The following is a 22,694-nucleotide window of genomic DNA, read 5'->3' on the forward strand; positions in this document are numbered from 1 at the left end:
TCCGGTAGCCACTGTATGATATGCTTTACCAAAAAGGAGAGAATAAACAAAGAGTATAAAACATGGAATCTAAGGAAGGCAAAGGGAACTAGTCAATAACACAATGTAATAAAAATTAAGATATGATTATATTAAAGGATGGAGGGGGATAGATGAGGAAATTGTATAAGGAGTTGGGTGAAATAACAGATATAAGGCCTTTTCTTTCATATAAGAAAGTCAAAGATAATATTCCACACTGTAAGGCAAATATCAGAATAGTCCAATGAGCTGAATATATTTGCTTCTGGGGAGAGGTGCCTCATAAGAACTCCTCAGGAAGAACATCAGGAGACTGTTATTGTTCACTGTAAGTCTCATATTACTATTTATCCTTTCAAATTATGTATATGTAAAATTTTGATAGAGTAAAAAAATATAAAGGTACTCTATTCCCTTTACATGGCACTACAGTGACTACTTAGAGTTATATTTCTATAAGTAAAGGCTCTCAGAGCTGGAAAGTTCTCTAGAGATTTAGTCTTTTTTAAAATATTTTTTAGTTGTAGATAAACATACAATATCTTTATTTATTTTTATGTGGTGCTGAGGATCAAACCCAGTGTCTCATACATGTGAGGCAAGTACTTTACCATTGGGCTACAGCCCCAGCCCCTAGAGTCTTATTTTTAATAATGAAAAAAAAAAAAAAAAAAACAAAACCATGCTGATTTCTTTTTTCAAATCACTTCTCCTTTCCTGTGAAGGTTTACTATTCCATATCAACAGATCCAAAAGATGTTCTAAACAACCAACCATATTCTTAACACTAATGAGAAATTGTTATGTTAGCACATGCCCTCTTTTTCTTCCCAATGTTCCACCCAAGAGAGTTAAATATTCAAGATTGTGAGCTAACAGATGGATAAAACATGCCAGGTCCTGTCTTAATGACAGCATGAGACATCTTTCTGAAGTGAAGAATATGATTTAATTAACCACCTGCTGAACTTAAGTTTGAGGGAAAGGGAAGTTACTGTGTAAAGTTCTCTCTCATGAAAAATAAACATAATTTAAGAATCAAAAAAGCCAACAGTGAAAATAGTTCTTGATGGTCATTTCTGCTTCTTGATTATGCTATTTGGGGTGATATAAAAATTACAACTAGTTATTTATTCCCTTGTTTAATGGAAAACTGTTGCCAAAAAGGGTTAATGACTGGACCAAAGTTATACAGTGTATTCTCACAGACTTTGAAAAGTAAAATTCATAAGATAGAAGTTAAACTACTTCTCATATTTAGGATCCACTCTCAAAGTACAATTGGGAATAGTCCATTAATTAGGTAATTCAAGCAAAACATCTACTGCCTCACAACTACCAGGATATTTGGAAGATAGGTTAAAAAAAACAATAAAAATCTTTCTCCTTATACATATGTACTATACATGTATTATAGAAAACAATTTAAAATCCAGAAAAGTCATTCATTATACATTCCAAAGATAACCATTTGTGTATTAATAGTTTGGTGTATGTTTTTCCTAAGTGTTTTTATACTAGATTTGCCCAGTTTAATTTCTGTACCTCATTTGGCAATAAACATAAATTGCTAAAAGCTCATACATTTATTATAAAAGCATTTTATAATAAATATATATAAAAGGTCTAGTGAACATGCACAACTAGGCAGGAAATAGGAAGGAAGAAAGAATACCAAGGTATTCAAATTAATCATCCTCCTTTAGGAGATCCATCAATCGACTCCTCAACTTTACAGCATTATCGTTTATTGCTTCCTAGTGTGACCATCAACTTCTAACTGACCAGTCTGCTATATATATTGCTCCTCTTACTCAGAAGAGTAAAGCCATTTCACTCAATTTTCTGCCACTCTAAGTTCATCAAAACATTTAGAGAACTGTGATTTTTATCCTTATTCCCCGGAGCATTCCTATATTCTGTATGCATTTAGCACTCTCCACTCATATTTTTGTGATATACTAATCTATGTATCCTATGTATATATGTTTAATCCACACATCTGGACCACAAACACTTCAGGAAACAATCTACTTTCTCTTGCTTTAATGTCCACTTTGTAAAGATTATAATAGCTTTTCCTTAGGAAAGATTATCAGTTTTGCTTGCTGTGATTGTTAATAACACATAAGGTATCCTTGAATTTCTGTCTTAATATCTTCTCCACAGCTTTTCCTCCCGTTCATGGAAGACATATAGTTTCAGGCTTTGGGAATAGATAAAAAGCTCACAAAAAAGGAAAATAATCACAACTAAGTGGTAATGTAACAAGGAACCATATAGAATAAAATATCAACATTGTGTATTCATTTCAGGAAAGTAATCCTATAGAAAGCTGTTTAACAATAACATTAACTGTAAGAGGAGATAATACAGATGAAGTAATAAAAACTAATAAATCCTTTATTTACTTAACTAAAAGGCTTAGTCATAGATTTTGCTTTAAAAATTAATATACTACAAATTACATATTGCCTACTGCTATATCCATCCAATAAATACACAAAGGCTTCACACACGGTAGGCAAGTACTCTACCACTGAGGTATACCTCTAGTCCTATGGTATTCCTTTTTTTGTGGGGGTGGGTACTGGGGATTGAACTCAGGGGCACTGGACCACTGAGCCACAACCCCAACCCTATTTTGTATTTTATTTAGAGGTATACCTCTAGTCCTATGGTATTCCTTTTTTTGTGGGGGTGGGTACTGGGGATTGAACTCAGGGGCACTGGACCACTGAGCCACAACCCCAGCCCTATTTTGTATTTTATTTAGAGACGGGGTCTCACTGAATTGCTTAGTGTTTCATTTTTGATGAGGCTGGCTTTGAACTTAAATTCTCCTGCTTCAGCCTTCTGAGCTGCTGGGAGTGTGGTAAAGCCACAGGTGTGTGGCAAAGGATGATTATTTTTAGCTCCAATATATTCAAGGTAGTAAAAGGAAATTTTATTTCTTTTCAAGGTAGGTCAAGGTGATATAAAGGTATTTATTTAGGAAGATAGTTGAATTAACAATATTTCAAATAGGGGACTAAAATATTTTGTTTCTTGGTTCAAATGTAAGGTCCCTGTTATATTCTGCCAATACTTAGGCATACTTAATAAGTTTTTATATTCACCTTAAATTGTGTTTGCATATAATTTTTTTAGAAAACTGATTTAAAGTTTGCTTTTTCCTCAACAGATACACTTTTTAAGGAAAGTATTAGTTATGCTTCATGTCCAATTATTTTGTAATGAATTATTGAAAATTTATTTTAAAAATTGTTGATAATTTATATATATATATATATATATATATATATATATATATATATATTTTTTTTTTTTTTTTTTTTTTTGTGGTGCTGGGGATCAAACCCAGGGCCTTATACATGCAAGGCAAGCACTCTACCAACTGAGCTATATCCCCAGCTCAAGTTCACAATAGCTAAATTGTGGAACCAACCTAGATGCCCTTCAATAGAAGAATGGATAAAAAAAAATGTGGCATATATACACAATGGAAAATTACTCAGCAATAAAAGAGAATAAAAATCATGGCATTTGCAGGTAAATGGATGGAGTTAGAGAATATCATGCTAAGCAAAATAAGCCAATCCCAAAAAACCAAATGCCAAATGTTTTCTCTGATATAAGGAGGCTGATTCATAGTGGGATAGGGAGAGGGAGCATGGGAGGAATAGACGGACTTAGAGGGGAAGGGAGGGGACATGGGGTTATTAATGATGGTGGAATGTGATGATCATTATTATCCAAAGTACAGGTATAAAGACACGAATTGGTGTGAAAATACTATATATACAACCAGAGATATGAAAAATTATGCTCTATATGTGTAATAAGAGTGGTAATGCATTCTGCTGTCATATATAAATCAAAATAAATAAATAAAAAATTTGTTGATGAAAGAAAGGCAGGAATGCAGGCAGAGTCAAGGAATTTGCCTCAGTCGCTTTGCTTTTTGTAGGAGATATACACTACTATACAACCTATACATCCTTTATTATAAGATTGGCAGCCCTAAAAATTCCTTTTTTAAAAAAATATTTATTTTTAGTTGTAGTTGGACACAATGCCTTTATTTATTTATTTTTATGTGGTGCTGAGGATCGAACCCAGGGCCTTACACTTGCTAGGCGAACACTCTACTGCTGACCCCACAACCCCAGCCCAAGAATTCCTTTTTTAACATAGCATGTGATAGATGTATTCCTGTCCCTGAAGAAATGAGGGGCAGATATTTCTATAAGCAGCTCAATCACTATTTAATCATATTTACCCTTTCCTGGATGCAGGCAATGATTGAGTGTTGCATGTTTCCTTTAGTTTCAAGAATAAATACTGGGAAAATATTTATTTATAACAACAGTTTTCCTGGATGTGTCCTTTGAAGTCAATCTCCTTGGATGATAGGTTTTTTTTATAATATAAAGTTCTATTTCTGTTATAAAAGCTTATGAGACAGACTGTAAATTCCTTAAAACTTAGGCTATCATTTTTCATGGCAGTGCTCTTTCTCAAATACTCCACAATCTGGGATATCAGAGTCATTGTTAAATGGATTATTAAAATGACAGACGAGGTCCTTACACATGACTAAGTAGTCCTGAGTATAAATTAGGTGCTTTGGGATATGTATGCTCTCTTTTATATCTCTAGAGTGATATTACTACATTGAAGTACAGGAATAGTTTACTAACTGGTCAAATCTAAGCTGGTAATTAAAAACTGATGAAGTTTGGCACTACGATAGAACATTTTTAATAACTGCCTTCAGAATGCCACTTTTCTAATTTGGAGCTTATCAATTTACATAAAACTTTGTATTTACAGTTCCACTAATATACTTGGGAGAAAATGTTTCACTTAAATTTAAGAAACACCAAAGGCAAGAAAATTCATATGGAAAATATCTTTGCCTCTCTCAACATTTGCAAATATAAAAGTCTTTACTGAAAACTTTTCAAACACTTTTCACCTTAATATCCTAAATTTTTAGGAATCAATGAATATTTTTGAGTGATATTATATATAAAATATATTGCTGCATGAATCTAAATTCACAATTCTAATTGACACAATTTCTTTATTCTTGCTTTCATGAATCTTACTGGTTGAAGAGAACATGGTCAAAAAAATGCTTTCTTTAGAAATGGGACCTTTGAGTTTCTCAAGGTTATTAAGAATATTAAAAAAGTAACTTTGGGTAAATGTTTTCATAAAATATCACATATCTTGCAGGAACCAAACCAGGCATACTCAAACAGGTAAAATCCGCTTTTATCTCAATACTTTCTCACTTTGAAAGGAGTTATGTAGTCTACATTTCAAACACGGAAGTTGGTGTTTCTTGTTATCAGATTACAAATACAATGCCTATATTATCAAAGAGTTCATTTTCTCCAAACACCAAATTTGTCTTTTAAAGAAATACTCATATAGTATTAAGTTGATTTTTATGTCAGACTTAGGAAACTAATTAAAGCTTCCTGAGAGGAGTCAAGAGAGGCATACAAAGCCTACAGCTTATTACTGTCTTTTATTTTTATACCACCTGTTTATAAGAAAAGGAATCAATAACCTTCCTACATTCATATATAAATACATGACTATTAGAACTCCACAGCATGTACAATCACAAAAACGGAAAGTCATACTCCATGCACATTTGATATGTCAAAATACATTCTACTGTCATATATAACTAAAAAGAACAAATAAAAAAAGAGATCCTTGGCTGATATAAAAGAAAGTAAGATTTTGAAACAATTTCCTTGCTTCTTTTCCTTTTCTTTTTACTTATTTAAGGTGGCTTGGAAATGGCTCCATGAATTCTCTAAAAGGATTAGCAATAACATTTTATGCTAAGTAAAAAAAAATGAATACTACTTTCTTTTCTGAAATGACTACTGCAGAGGGTAGGTGACTACTGAATTTATCATGTCCAGACTTTTTGTAACTGTAGAATACTTATCACTACCAACTATATGATTCCTCAAATTTGAGCTATACCATACCAACCAAATATTCCACTTTGTCTAGAAGGTAATTTATTTATTTACTTGAATTTTTTTTTTTTAACTTCAGTTTATTTATTTATTTATTTTATGTGGTGCTGAGAATCAAAACTTTACCAATGAGCCACAACACCAGTCTAGGTAATTTATTTTTAACTTACTGCCTCTAAACTGTCCTTTTTGAATTTTATATTATTTATAGAATTAGCTTTTATCTTTGGGCTTTCAATTTAAAATTCAAATTTATCTTGATGCAGTAAATCTCATCCAAAGAATGTAAACAGATGTTTAACAATAACATGTTATAGTTCAAGGAACTTTTATTGTACTGAGACCTACTAAAAGGAAACCTAAACTTACAAATGGCAGAAAATAGGTAGATTCAGTCACCAAATATTCTCCAACTTATCTCCAATTTAAAGTAGAAGTGATTTAAATTGGACATGGTCTATGCATTCATATTACCTTGATCCTGACTGGAAGACAAGTTCCCCAGAATCTAGCTAACAGGTTAGGAACAATTGTTCCTATATGCAGAAATGTGCCAGAGGTTAAGCTACACACTTACAACATGAGTTTTCTATAATGACACTGGATTTGGGATGTCTACTTTTCTGTGCTATGCAGCTGCAGGGAATATTATTTTGTTTTTTGGTTAGGAAGAAAATACTGTTAGAATACTTTTTTTCTTTTAATGTAGAAGAAACAGCTGCCTTCATGGAAATGGAATTGGGGATACTCCAATTCAAGCCTACAGTGCAATGCATTTTGGAATGGAGCACTTGAATTCTCAGTTGCCATCCCAGATTATTGCTTCTGCATCTATCCATCTCTTTCAAGGAATGCTTTCCTTTTATCTAGTGGGTAGGAAATATTAGAACTTGGGATAAGCAATGTATCTTTTTGTAACCAAAACTAATCTTAGTGACTTGTTTCTATGAAAGTAGTAATTCATGATGATAGAAAAATGGGACTCATTTTACAAAAATGTATTTACAAGCAACTTTTTAGGAACATAGCTCTTCTACTAAGGCACGAACATTTGTATTTACAACACAGATCTGAAACACCTACTTGTTTCTCTACATAACAGTACATGTTTCTCTTGGCTGATGCAATGTTTTATCTTCATATTTGAGCAGGAATTTATAAATAGGTCATTCTTGGTATTTTGGCCAAAAGAACATTTAGGCATGAGTTTTGTTTTAGGAAAAACAGTGAAGTGTAACAGCATAAAATATGCTAGTCTTTTCACTTTTTTACATGCACACAAAGTTACCATCTAAAGTCTTCTTTAATTCAGCTTTCAGTTTTTCCTGGTCTTCTACTAGTTTTTTGTTTTCTGTTTCCAAAGTGTGTTCTTCATCTGTGGTTTTCAAAATCTATCACAAAAGAGAGGTACAGGAAGAAGTAAGCTTAGATTAAGATAGCTAGATAGCTTATAGCTAGATAGCTTATAGCTAGATAGATAGCTAGATAGCTTAATTAAAGCTCTACTGAATATATTATATAATCTTCAAATCATGTTTGGGAAATAAGGATTAAAATATATTCTGGAACTAAAGGAGACTCAAAATTTTGAAATTAAAAAATAATTTTTTAGAAATCAAGACAAGAAAAAAAATCATAGGAAGGGAAACAAGTAATCTATCTAAAGCTATTGGTTTTTATTTTATTCTTTGTCCTTTTAGATATTTTATAATTTTCTATAAGGTTACCATTTTCTTTTTTTTATAATTTTCTTTTGCTAACAGAAACTTGATAATTGACAAACACAAAAAATATTCCTTTGTATTATGGCTAAAATATCTGAAATGAAAATAAGAATTTCTTGATAAGGTACAATTAGAATTATGTTTTCAAAATTATTCAGGTAAATAACATGAATCTCTCTTCCTCAATTAAGTGCATGGCATAAATCTAAGGAAATAAGAGGTTGATAATAATTAGAAAACCATTGTGTTCTGGTTGTAAAGCTGTCCACTCAAGACTATTTTTTTATACAGACAAATTTGTAAGAATATAAAGTTGTCAGGGTGGAAACGAATAAGTGGAAAATGACAGGGCCATATCTATGGCTGGAAAATTCTATCTAATTTTTATTGAGCAGTTCCCAAATTATTTTTACTCTGCAATTAATTCTTTTGAAATTTAAATTTTGAAATCTATTCTGGCTTTTAGAAAAATTGTAGCTTATCTTTTCTAGGCAGGAAAAATTAAGATCTCAACAGTGAAACAACTGATTAAAATAAAAACATCATGAAGTTAAAAATTCCATAATTTGTATGGATACAAACTATCACTGTTACTAGAACTAGGAAGCTGACTTAAAGAAATATTAAGGAATTTAAGTTACTAATATAAATAAATGAATATTTAAAAACTCAAATATGTAACCTCTAGCATGGGTTAGTGGACTAAATAAAGTGGCAACAACTTAATACTGACAGTTTCCACAGTCTGGTAAAAGAGCAACTCACAAGAATTTTACACAGACAGAGGTAAGAATTTCAAGGGTAGGGTGATTCATTTTTTAATGTAAGTTGATATGATCAACAAACAAAACTTACAAATTTCCACTGAGCAATGACTATAGGCAAATATTTTATAATCCAAGGTGCTGTAAGAGAAACATGATTCCTACTCTTAGGTAACTTTAGTAGAAATGAAAAGATGAGCATAAAAACTGTTGCACAAGACCAAATACAGTACTAATGCACTATAACAAAAATTAGGCAGGTCAGAGGAGGAATTAAAGCTCTACTGAATATATCATATAATCTTAAAATCATGTTTGGGAAATAAGGATTAAAATATATTCTGGAACTAAAGGAGACTCAAAATTTTGAAATTAAAAAATAATTTTTAAAAAAACAAGACAAGAAAAACAAATTTCTCCAAACCTTTTAATTTGTTACTTAGTTCAAGTTCAAAACAATTATAGCTGTTACTTCATTGAATTCAGTTCATAAAATCTCTAGTGATTACTCAAATTGGAAAAGAATCACTGAGTTGCAGGAATGTTTATAGTGACTACTTGAATTATTATGGCAATGATTTGGAAAAGTTGGATTTGTGTTAGTCTTGTAAATAAGCTTTCATTACTGCACCTGTAAAATCATCCAAATTTATTATGTGTAACTTCACCTTGGAGACAGACCAGGGACCCTAGAATCTGAAACTCAATAGCTACCAGCTACATGAACATGAGTATTCTCTGTCCCACTCACCTCATCCCACCTTGTTAAGTGACTGGAACAAAAAAAGTCTGTGCAAGGTAAAACTCCATACTGTTTTTTTTTTTTTTTTTTTTAAATTTTAAAGCACTTAAATTAAAAGTGAGTTTTTTCCTTTGGTTTTAGTTTTATTTTTGTAATTATTTCCTTTAACTGAGAGGCAGAACAAAAAAGGCACAAACTTCATTTTTTTAAAACAATTTTTTTTAGTTGTTGATGAATCTTTACTTTATTCCTTTATTTATATGTGGAGCTGAGAATCGAATCCAGTGCCTCACACATGATAGGCAAGCACTCTGAGCATAACCTCAGCCCACTACAAGTCATTTTAATAACAGGATAGGAATTGAGGGCAGAAAACAAAGTGGTTTTAAATGTGGATTCTAGTGTCAGGCTGCTTAGTTTCCAATTTTCTGAGTAACAGAAAACTTGATTTTGTGCAAGTTACTTAGCCTTTCTAGGCCTGTTTCTTCATCTATAAAATGCAGATAATAAAATATAAAATTCACAGGATTGTTGTGAGAATTAAGAGAGTTAATACCTTACTGTCTAGCACTTGAAGCAATACTTGACATGTTGTTAACTATTATTTACAGATAAAGAAACTTTAAGACCAGAACACACAGGTAACATCCCAGGTCACATTGCTAATTACTTAATTACTTACTCACTTACTTAATTAATTGCTAATTACTTAATTGCAGGGACTGGTACCCAAGTCTCTTAGATCTCAAGATAATGAGCTTTCTACCACATAATATGCCTCTGATAAAGAAAAAAGAGAAAATTTTATTTTTCCTTAGCTAATATTTCAAAATCCACAAGTACCTGAAATCAAAGCCATCCTTTATATTTTCACCTATGGCTTTTATTTTATTGGTCAATTAGTTACATTCTGAGCACTGAGAGTATTTTGGTCTAGTTCACAGACTTTCGTCCCATTGTATACTAGCCTTAGTCCTGCATTATCTGTGCTTCATCTGATGATCCAGCACCACTGAATAGGTCTCAGCTATGTAGGAAGCAGGGAACCAGGACAGCATGGAACCAAAGGAAAGGAAAATAAAAAAAGAAGAAACTGTGGGAGGTCAAGGAATCAGTGACCATAAAATAGATTTCCTTCCTTTGGGTAACAGAATTGAAAACAATTTCCAAAAGCAAAGCTCCAAAAATATTTTGAGGAAAGTGATTTTTTTTTTTTTTGAAGAATAAGGGAAATTTAAGTGCACTAATTATGGTGTACACGGGAAAAGTAACAGTTTCAAAACTTTAAATACTTTACATTTTTGTAGAGTTGAGGAGTAAAGAGAAAGACAACTGAAGATGAAAAAGTAAGTGTCCTTACAGTAGTTATAATTAATTACTCTGATATGATGTATATAATTTACAATCAATATGAGCATCCAAGAAATCTTTTCATAAAAATGAGTCTATGTACTTTTGAATTTAGTCATCATATGTTAATCAAAGCTTAGAGGACTGTGATTTTGTTTTTTATTATTGGGAAATGAGATCAAAGGATAAAAAAATGATGCAAGTAACATTAAAGCACAAAATAAAGTGCTTGACTGTGCTGCTGATACATTCCAAAAAAGAAAATGACATATTGCTTGCTTCTGAATACAGAAAATACCAAAGCAAATTTACAAGACTTTGATAGATCAATGACTTTTTGAAATAGAGCAAATCAAAATATAAACTGGTTTTTGTACTCCAAAAGTTTCCTTAAAACATGCTAACAATCTACTCAAAAGAAAAACTTCTGAATTCTGTTTCTATGAACAGAGATCTTTCTTTACCTTTTTTGTTACAGTATAAATGATGCAGATATAAAAAATAAAATATGGGCTTTGAAGAGGTGACCATAATAATGGAGAATCATTACAATTTTTTGCAATTAGTTGTTGCCTCATTTAATAGGTTTTAGAAAGCTTTATACTGTATCATGTACAGCTAACTTATTTAGAATTGATGAAATGGGGTGCTAATTATCCTTTCTGTAAGAGACTGAACATTAGGATTTAGACAAGGACTTTAATTTTCTACTGCTTGACTCAAAATACTTTTTACCTAACTATAACTTGGTGTAATGATAATGACTGTTTGCATTTCTTTAATTCACAAGAGAAAAATAATTTTGGGATGGGGATGTGGATCAGTGGTAGAGCGCTTGCCTAACATGTGTAAGGCACTGGGTTCGATCCCTGGCACCACAAAAATAAATAAATAAATAAAACAAATAAAGTAAAGGTATTTGTCCATCTACAATTTAAAAAATATTAAAAAAATAATATTATTGCATTATTTTAGGAATGTTTTCTTCAAGATAATGTGTTTCTCTTCCCTTTTTTCTAAGGAGAATGAGTGAAACTAATGGGTCTTAATATGAACTGACAACACTGAAGCATTGAAACCTGACTCCTAAATTTTAAATTTCTTTAGAAAAAAAGATATCCAAAGTAATTTTCTATCTTTCATTTTTCCATTTGTTCTTTTTGGTCAATGGAAAAAACACCAGTACCTAATCCACACTGAATGTAAGGGGAAGGATAATATAGGATTCTCAAAGTTGGAATATCAGTAGCATCACCAAAATAAAGATTTAAACTATTATGCGCAATCATCAATCTACAATCAATGACCTCTCTCTGCTTTTTATACAACCAATCATACTTTAATTGAAAAAGAAAAGGAAACAGAATCACAAAGATTTAGTTTGGGTAATGAAGTAAGATTAATGGTAATGAAGAAATTAAAATTCATAACCTCAGAATGTTTTCTCTTTGAATCATAAGAAATAGGTCCAAAGATATTTCTCTTTGAATCATAAGAAACAGGTCCAAAGAGAGATGTGAGAACAAGTAAACTAAAAGAATAGTAAAGGTACTTTAGATACAATCATTCCACAGAACATTATTGTTCAACAACAATATCAACAATATTCATATGAACTGTTACAAAAAAGATTAAATACCCTTTTTAGTTTTTCATTCTCTTCCATGAATCTTTTGGCAGCCTTATTAGTATTTTCTGCTTGACTTTTAAGCACTCCTTTGTTTGATAGTTCTTTTGCCAGCTGAGTTATAAGTGTAACCAGACGTCTCAACACCCTAAGGAAAAAAAAATCATAATAATGCATCACTAGATCAATCAGTAACTGTGACTTTAAATCAAAGAGCCATTATCAAATGATTCCCTATAAGGTACACAGGTGTGGGTGGTGGAGAAAGTGATGTTTAAATGGAATATAATAATACATATAATATATATATATATATATATATTCCATTTAAACATCACTTTCTCCACCACCCACACACACACACATATTATACACACACACACACACACACACATATACACACATACATATGTATATTTATTTATATATATTTTTAATATGTATGTATATAAGTACACATATATTTAATCCAAGTCTCTTAGTTAAAACAAGCCTGTGTCTTATTCCTTTGAAATCTCTGTTAGAAGACTAGCATTTAGAATAGTTTCAGTGGTACTTTTTTCTCTTATTTTGTTTTGCAGTGCTGGAGACAGAACCCAGGGCCTTGTGCATACAGTGATACTTTTCAAATTATTTTTCTAGTACAGCTCTTTAGCATGAATATCAGACAGTAAGGCCAGAATGAAAACCCTTTTTTTTCTGACCAGTTCAAAAAATGGTATTTAAAGGCATTGTATACATTTGACGGAGCCTAAAAACTGCTCAATCACATCTGTTCATGGTAACTTCTACTGTTAGAAATTATACTTGATCTCTTCAATTATTCATTCAGTGATATTTACTGAGGAACTGCTAAGTATTAAACACTATGCTAGGCACTCGGGACACAGCAGAAAATGAATTAAGTCCCTGCCTTCAAAGAGTTTACGTTCTAGTTGGAGGACTAAAATATTATTTAATTACAATTGTAAATGATACTAGGAACAAAAGTATATACATGTAAGAGAGAATATAACAGAAGACCTACCTACTTTTTGGGGGACTGATGGCCACAGAGGGCTTCTCTGAGAAAGTCTAAAGAATGAGCAAGGGAAAGGAAAACAGGGAAAGGAAAGGGTGTTCTGGTAGAAGAAATAGCTTGTGTGAAGACCCTAACAAGGAAAGGAGCTGGCTATACCACAACTCATTTGTTCTAAGAATGAGTGAATAGTGAAGGTGAGTGTGGCTGGAATGTATGGTAAGTATTAGAGAAGAGTACAAAGAAAGGCTAGACAGAGAGAGACAGGGGCCAGATCAAGCAAGGTCCTATGGAATTAGCAAACCTATAAACAGTAACAATTACTTGCCATTTGGTTATTTCACCTGAATTCCTTTATGAAGATGTTAGTAAAAAAAGTCTTCACATATGTGGAAAAAGTGAGAAAGAAACCTAAACAATGTGTTAAAATTGTGATTCAACTTTTTTTTTTTTTTTTTACTTACAGCCAAAAAAATAATGAAAATCCAGAAATGTAAAGATTTCTTTGAGACCTAAAAAGTTTCATCTGTGTATGTTCATAGGCACCAAGTTTGCTAGTTGAGCTCTTGTCAATGGTATGAATAGAGGCATATTTCCTTACTTCTCTCACAGCATCTATTATAGTAAAAGAGAAAATACTTTGTTCTTAAGAATATAAAATCATTAAAGAAAGAGAAGCAGTTTTAGAGTAACTGATCAAACTTTTTAATAATTGACTTTATGTAGGGGGCTCTCTTTCCTTTTCTAGCACCTGGAGGGTAAGCAAGTAGTGATTGTGATAGATTAGACATTATAGAAATGTCTGTTTAGTTCCTTCATCCATTTTTGAATTGGGTTATCTGGCTTTTCATTTGTCCCCAAGATGTCTTTTGTAGATTTTTTTTTCAAGCCGAGAATTACATAATGGACATTTGTCAAATGATTACATCTCTGTAGTTTTTGGATATATAATACTTAAATTGGATATATTTCTGATTGGATCAGTTCAATAATTTTGGTAGGTTACTATAGCATTAAAAAAAAATCCAGCATGGACTGTCATTGGTCATTGTATTGTCTTTCTAGCTATACTACAAACTTTTATCTTTTACTCTTTCCTTAAGAATGACTAAAATTTCACCTATTGACAGTAATTTAATGCAATATCCCATTACCATCAACTCCAAGAGATGATCCTATTTTTCTTATAGTATTAGCATTTTTAGTAGCTACTATTACTTTAAATAACTACAATTTTAGAAATATTTAACAGGTTTGTTAAAATGGGATTTGATCTGTGGTGGCATATACTATATATCTATATGGTGGCATATACTTCCCTGACTAACAATTGGATTACACCTATTACTGGAAATTTTCAAATAGCTGTTCCTTTGATTTTTTCAGTTCTGACAGGTCTCAGTTCCAGGTGAACTATTTCTTTCTAGTGCAAAATAGATACCAGCACATATGTTTAGTGCATTTTAAAATTAGAATTTCATAGTTATTTAGTTATTCTTAATCACTGGATTCTTTCATGTTCTAGAGAAGGCAACCATCTTAAATGTTTTAAAGCCAAAAGAGGTACAACAAGTTCGAATGCTCCCTTCATGTGACCATTAGCATTCCTGGGGAAGTTTTTGCCACATGAGAAGAGATTCCAGTTAGAAAATTGAGGCCATTTTGACAATCATTTGAATTTTTTTTTAATAACACTTTGAGACAAAATTCACAGTCTGTTTGAACTCAGTTACTTCTAAAAAACATGGTGATTATGAAGACTTACAGAATTTGTTTTGATTAAAAACTTTAAAGCCCTTTTAACTTCTAAAATAAAAATTTCAAACATGCTGAAAACTGTCACCAGTTAGAGTGTCCTTAATCTGAAATGCTTATATTCAGAAGTATTTGGGATTTACTCATTTTAAATATTTGCATGTACATGTTAAGATATTTTAAAGTCACATGAGATTCATTTAATTTTTATACAAACCTTATGCACATAGCCTGAAGTCAATTACATACAATTTGCTTGGGTTTTAAAATTATTTGTAATAGGCACATTATAATGATACATACTAGTGGGATTTGTTATATCTCTCTATATATGCATATAATTTGATCAATCTCAGTCCTCACCACCTTCCCTTTTCTCTCCTCCCCCAATTTGCTTGCTGTACTGATCTCCCTTCTATTATTATAATGTATTATAGTGTATTATAATCATATATATAAGTAGGATTCATTGTGGTATATTCGTATGTGAATATAGCATAATTTGACATATTTTGTTCCCGCCCTCTGTCTCCCTCCCTCTCGATCCCCTTCTTATACTCTAATGGTGTTCTTCCTATTTTTGTTTTTCATTTGTGTGTATGTGTGTTTGTGTTTTGACTCCAACACATGGGGTCAGGTGTGGAAGTTTCCACTCCGGTGTCATGTTGGTCTTCAAAGTTCCAGATTTTGGAATATTCTGGATTTAAAATTTTCAAATTAAGGATGCTCAATCTTTCAAAAAAACATTTATAATCCCATTACATTGATTCAACAATTATTAACAATCTGCCATATCTGTCTTTTAAAAAGTATTTGAAAGTGAAGTTGCAATAATCAAGACACTTTACTCCTAAATACTTCAGCATGCATTTCCTCAAATTAAAAACCCATTCCTCTACATAAATTAGTAATTTTTTAAAATAGAGTTTTGTTTTAGATCTTATTGATACAACTATCCAGCTCTGCAGTTATCTGTGGAAATAGGCATAGATAATATGAGAACAAATAGGGATGGAAATGTTTCAATAAAACTTTATTAACAAAAATTGGCTTCGGGTCCATAAGCTGTAAATTGAAATACAAAAACGTTGCTATCATAAATAAAAAAACCCAAAAAACAAAAACAAACAAACAAAAAACAAAAACAAAACTCCTCTAACATCTAACAATTACTCTAAGTTCAAATTTTGGCAGTAGTCTCTAAATCTGTGGTGATATCATTTTTTTTTTTTAACCAGGATTTAATCAAGAAGCACAGTCCACATCTAAGATTCCTTTTGAGAGTTTAAAGATTCTATTTCTTTGTTCCCTAGCAGCTGACCCCTTGGATGCTTAGGATACCACTTTAACAGAGGAGTGTATAACTGGATGCCATGAAAAACAGTATCTGATAACTCTGAAAAGTGGGATATGCATTATTTCATTTTAACCTTCAAATAAAGTAAGAGGTTAATAAGAATCCCTGTACTTCCCTGAAATTAATGCCTCTGTATACAGAATATCAAATGTGTATCAAAATATCAATATCTGCTGATCTCCTCTTGATTTTTAGAAATCTACCCCACCTTTTTCTTTTATCCTCTCTAGCTTCCAAATATGAGAAAAATATATGACCCTTGACCTTCCAAGTTTGACTTTTTAGCTTAACAAGTTCCATCCTGCAAATGGCATAATTTCATTTTTCTTTATGGTTGAATAAAATTCCATTGTGTATATATGCCACATTTTCTTTCTTTAGTTATAGATGGACACAATACCTTTATCTTTATTTATTTAATGTGGTGCTGAGGATCGAGCCTGGTGCCTCGCAAATGCCAGGCAAGTGCTCTACCACTGACCACCAGCCCATGTCACATTTTCTTTAATGACTCATTTGTTGACAGACACCTAGGCTAATTTGGTTATTGTGAATTGTGCTGCTATAAACTTGAGTATCAAAGAGAGATCAACAGAGGAAAGGGAACAATGGGTGGGAGGAAGTGCTGAGGAGTGACACTGGCCAAATTATATTGTTATACTATATGTACGAATATGTAACAGCAAATCCCATTATTATTTACAACTGTAGTGGACCAATAAAAATTGTGGCAAAAAATCAATATCTATCAATATAATATATAAATTCAACTACATGCCAATATAAACATCAACATAACTAAAAATCAAGAAATTCATTAAAAAACAACAACTAGAGTTATGCTTATTCAAAGGAGGGATCAGTACTAGTACTTACCTAGAAACAGAACAATCAATAGGATTATAATGGTAAGAAAAGCCTTGTTCCAAAAAGTTGCAATTTTACCCCAAACATTAAATGAAAAAATCTTCTGCCATCTGCAAAGCAATATAATTACATTAGGTATATATATATATATTTTTTAAAAAAGGCGGTTTTGAAATACTTTCTAAATAACATTTTTGTGGTAGTGTGACAAGTAAAAACAAATAGAGGGCTGGGATTGTGGCACAGTGGTACAGTGCTTGCCTAATGTGTGAGGCACTGGGTTCAATCCTCACCACCGCATAGAAATAAATAAATAAAATCAAGGTCCATCAACTGAGTCCAAGGGATACAAATAAAGATAGAAAAAAAGAAATAGAGAAATTTAATGTTTATGAAATAGAGAACTCTCTCAAATTTAATAATAATCTGACATTTAATTATCTTCTGTCTGGCAGCTTAAAAAAAAAAAAAAAGCTTTGTTTTTTTGGATACAGTAATGCAATGTTGCCCAGGCTGTCCCTAAAATTGAGATCATCTTGCTTCATCCTCCTGAGCAGCTGGGATTATAGGTGTGTACCACCACACCCAATTAAAAAAAAGAATTCTTAACAGTAAAATGTTGTATTGTTGATCAAAGCTATTTATATCATCTTTCCTAGTCAGAGTGATGACTCAGAAATGATAAAAGTCTATTGGTCCAAAAATTAGCACCATTTCAGGAGTAAGAAGTTTCTCTGTATATTTATTTTTATATAATATACTTTTAATATCTACTCCAAATAAAGATGTTTCTCTATTTTAATCATGAGAGAATTAAAAAAAATTGAGGTACTAAATATATAAAAAAGTGAAAAAAATCTTATATAGCTTGATAAACTTTTACATATGTTTATATCTATGTAATTTACCTACTACCCAGATCAAGATCTGAACACAGAGGAATGAGATGAGGGAAACAGTCTAGGTGGAATAGCAGAAGTAAACACAAGAGTTAAGAAGGAATGAGCAATAAATGGCAAAGAGTGACAAAATGATCCAACTTATAATTTGAAAGGTAACAAACTTTGTATAAGAGGATTTAAAATTAAAAAAACACATTAACTGAGCCCAAAGGAGACAAATAAAGGTAGGAAGCATTAAATACATTTCAAGCAACTTATAATCTTTAAAAAAAATTTTAATTTAAGATTACGACAAATTATTCACTGGTAAAATTTGTAAACAACTCTAAATATTAATGACTTGAAGTTGATGGGAAAAGGGACTTATAACAGATGGAACAATTTTTGCCTCTATACTTTCTTTTTATTTAATTTTTTATTTGTTCTAAATTAGTTCTAAGAATATACTTCTATACTTAGTTCTATACTTAGAATTAAGTATTTTTATACAGGTGCTATTCAAATTCTATATTACAAAACTTTTATTTTATATTACAACACTCTTTTAAAACAAGAACAGAAGTGGTAATACCTTGATCTATGTCCAAATGTAAATTCACTTAACCTCATTTCAAAGGTCAATACAAGAGGGAATGGAAGTGACTCTCTATACGGAACAACCAGCAATTAATAGGAAGACTCAATTCAAGAGCACCTAAACCTTGCTATATTATTGGTTCTAAGCAATCCTACACAGCTATCCTACTTAATTAATACAATTACCATATGAGGCATTATCACTTCAGGAGTAAGAGGTCTTATTATATAATATACTTTTATATAATATAATATTATATAATAGACAGTACTATTTCTATTTTATAGAAGGGGAAACTAGCTGGAGAGAGTCAATAACTTGCCCAATGTCACACAGTTAATAAATAATACCAGAGAACTGGGATACATACCCAGGGAGTGATTTTGAGCCTGTGCCTTTTATGACTGGGTTATATGAGAAAAGACCAAAACTTTTTTTTGAAGATTATGAAGATACACATATAAAAGGTCAAAAGATGTGTATACACAAAGAAAAGGGACATAAGTATAAGTTATTTGTGTGTAAATATGCCATATTTTCTTATGTGTATTTGTACATGAGAATATTTATATATCATGTGCCCAAACACTCACATCAATGTAACAGCTACTTGATCCTGATGGATATAAAAAAATATTTGGAAGAAAGAAAAAGGATGATCTCAAATTATGAATCACTTTGATGGAGAAAGATCAACTAAAGCAGCACTGTTTTTTTTTTTTTTCTTTGCAAATCTTCAAGTCTTACTTGTATATTGGATGTTCCCAAACAAGATCTTTCTCTTAAATATATAAATGAAGCAAATTTTGAATATATAAGAGTCCATTGCTGCAAATACTAACAAAAATCAAAAGAGGCATTATGGAGGGTTTAAAATGAGAGGCAGTATGATGAAGAAGCTGCACTGGACTGAAAGCAAGATTCTTGTTTGGAATTTGCTGCTGACCATGTAGGTGATCTTGGTTAGGCCATTTGCCTTCTCTGGGTCTCAGTATGTGATCTAAGGAATGAGTTGGGTTGGATGAGATAACTGAAGATTCCTTCCCCACTAACAATATAATTTTTTTCTTTGGTAAAGAAAAAAAAAAACCCAACAATAACAAAACAACAATGATAGGCAAAGACAGAAGTGAGTTGAACCAGGTAGATAAAGAGCAAGTAAAGAGTTGGGAAAGACTACCTAGACCTCCAGCCATGGTAAAACTTTCTAAAGTTTCATCCAGTTCCATTATTTTACTACAGTGTAGTTTAAGAAGATATTTCTAGGATCTCACTTATGAAATATTTTCTTGAAAGTTATGATGAGTATAAACAAATATCTTGCAACATTTTATTACAAATCTGTTTTATTATCCATACCATCAAGTTCCTGGATCTAAAACTAACCCCCTAATGAGTACATTATTAAAGGTAAAGTGCGTTAACGCTTGGGTTGAAATTTCTGTTCTTAAAGATCTTAAAAGGTCCTTTACTAAAGAAATAATGTTAATACATTGATAGCTTTCACATTTGGCCCTTTTAATACATTGAGTGGAATAAAAAGTAATAAAATGCCATCATTTTACATAGTTTACATAATGCCCAAACTAAAGAACTTACAGGCTTTGGTTTCTAAATTGCCATTCCACTGCCTCAATTTAACATTTTTTAAAAATACATGCTGTATTGTAAATATATATATATATATATATATATATATATATATATATATATATATATATATATATTTTATTCCACTGCTTCAATTCAGGGCAATAAAACAAAGGTAAAACCTCATGACAAGACAGGGCAAGTATCAAAAGTATGTAATCAACAGAATCAGAAGTACTCGCACTCGGCTTGTTTCCTTTGAGAAGGGAGGAAAAAATTATCATTTGTACACATAATAAAGTTTTATAATTTTTAAATAGATATTGTCATGAAACAGTTCTAATCTGTTAAGTAAGTTTTTAAAAGAATACCCTTTGCACAGCAGGCTCTGAAAACTTTTCAATCTTAAGAAAACCTTTCCGTATCACACTGCAGCCTAAAGGAGCTAATCCAATATTTAGTATTTTTAAGATTTGAAAGTTTCCTACCTCTGAGGAGGAATAAAAGGTAGACAGAAGAGTAAAATGAGTCCTATTTCGGCATAAAGAAAGGTTGCAACTGCCACCCATTGGATTGTCATTTTTTTCTTCACACCTGAACGGAGAAACATTTATTTTACTTTACTTCATTTGAAAGAAAACTGGGCTGAAGGCCCCGGGGCACACTGCTTTGTCAAAGGGCTGTACCGAGGCCCCGCACACACCCCGAAATGGACAGGACAGGAAGAGACGGGACTAGACCGGACGAGACCCGGCCCCAGCGTCTCCACCTCCTCGGCGAGCCGCGCGGAACCCTAGAGGCGGCCGAAGGGCGCCAATGACTTCTTCTCTGGCCGGCCGCTGCACCAACAGTCCAACGCCTCCCTCCTCTAACGCTTTGCGGCCCTCCCGCCCCCCGAAAGCCGCGGGTCTGCCGGCTCTGCTGGATTTTTCAGCCCACAGCCTCGCGGCCCGCGGGTCTTGCCCGGCCTTACCGCGCTACGGCCCGCCTGACTCTCCGCGCAGCTCCGCCGCCCCGACGCGCGGGACGTCAGACGCCGCGACGGGGAGGGGGAGGGGGAGAGAAGTGGGGGGCAGGGAAGGGGGAGTGGGGAGCGGCGGGCTAGCCGGCTTTCCCCAGCCTCAGGCTGTCGTCCTGCTAAGGTCACCGGCGGCGAGGCCACGTTTATTGGTAATAATTGTTTCCTAATTGGCTATGGAGTCTAAGACGACTCGGGCTCGGGGCTCGCAAGGGTAACTTCTTCCGGAGGGCGGGCTCGCGTTTCTCCAGCGCGCCACCGTTTCTGGAGGAGCGGCGAAGGCCCAGATCTGAAACCACTAAAGTGGGCTGCGCAAACCCAGTGTCTGCGGCGAACTCTTTTCCAGTTGGGGTTCTCTAGAAGGTTAAAACTTTCAAGTGTCCAGAATTAAACTGTACAAGAGCCAAGACTGGGTGGTCGTGCAGCATTGTTTTTGAATCCACAGGAGAATTTGTAGCATTACAACATATTCTGTCCGTTTCCCCGGTTCTTTTCCATGGTCTAGGAAAAGGCAATACCCTTTGAGGTGTTCTTTGGGGACCCAGAAAAGGTGGCCGTATTCATTCACTATACATTTCCCAGGTTTTCAAGTTGCCTGAAAAACATTCGAGTTATATAAGATTTTTTTGTTTTTCTGTATTGACAACGTATCAGGAATGTAAATAAAGTATCACTTCTCGGAGACAGTTATTTTGGGACCATTAAACAAATGTTGAGAATAATTACACAATGTAAAAACACATTTAAGTCAGTGCTTCTTCTTAATTACATATAGACTTGACCATATATAAACAGGAAGAAGTGTGTGTCGGGGGGAAAGGACTTTGAACACAAATTAACCATAAGGAAGTTATTTTTAACCCAATACCTGACTCTTGGAACACTGCTTCCCTATGCTGTGCATCTTAACTCTAGTGGTGCTGCTGTGCTTACGTTAGTGTAATTCACTCCAAAGTTAATTTGATGATATATATCTCCCTGTTTGCTAATATATTATTTCTATTCTATCTATTAAAATTTCAGTAACTGAGAAGTGAAAGCACAGAAGAAAAAATGTGGCAGTTTAGTGTTCATATTCAAATTGATTCATTTAATATCCCCAAACTCGAATTAATGAATAAATAGGTTTAGAGAACTCCTTAATTTTTGTGTTGGTCATAAAGAATATTTGAGGTATAAATTATTTTCACTGAAATACTTCTGTAGCTCACATTAACCGATAACAAAATCTATTAGTAACACTCTCAAACCATGGGAATTTAATTACAATTATCAATTACAGAGAGGCATAAAAATAATGTCACTAATAACAAAATATGAAAAGTTGTTTTTAAATTAAAATCTGGCTACTATTCTCTACTGAATAGTAGA

General features: G+C 32.7%; 1 protein-coding gene and 1 non-coding gene across 3 annotated transcripts in view; both read right to left on the reverse strand.

Annotated features, from left to right (window-relative positions):
• Positions 1-21,472, reverse strand: part of LOC143381194 (B-cell receptor-associated protein 29) — a 45,390-nt gene extending 23,918 nt beyond the window's left edge. Inside the window, exons 1-6 of one of the 2 annotated variants that reach the window (XM_076834565.2) lie at positions 21,279-21,472; positions 20,794-20,899; positions 17,246-17,346; positions 13,722-13,872; positions 12,252-12,387; positions 7,321-7,423 (exon numbers count right to left, since the gene is read on the reverse strand). In XM_076834565.2, coding sequence (XP_076690680.1) covers positions 7,321-7,423; positions 12,252-12,387; positions 13,722-13,872; positions 17,246-17,346; positions 20,794-20,885 — 583 coding nt within the window. In that variant the 5' untranslated portion in view covers positions 20,886-20,899; positions 21,279-21,472. Of the gene's footprint in view, positions 1-7,320; positions 7,424-12,251; positions 12,388-13,721; positions 13,873-17,245; positions 17,347-20,793; positions 20,900-21,008; positions 21,259-21,278 lie in introns of those variants that run through there. The other variant, XM_076834574.2, reaches the window with a different exon arrangement.
• LOC143384419 (small nucleolar RNA U109) lies at positions 4,155-4,277 on the reverse strand. The gene has a single exon (XR_013089316.1). It is a non-coding gene; the product is annotated as a small nucleolar RNA U109 (small nucleolar RNA).
• Positions 21,473-22,694: the final 1,222 nt, after the last annotated feature.

The sequence above is a fragment of the Callospermophilus lateralis genome, chromosome 1 (assembly GCF_048772815.1).
Source record: "Callospermophilus lateralis isolate mCalLat2 chromosome 1, mCalLat2.hap1, whole genome shotgun sequence".
NCBI lineage: Eukaryota > Metazoa > Chordata > Mammalia > Rodentia > Sciuridae > Callospermophilus > Callospermophilus lateralis.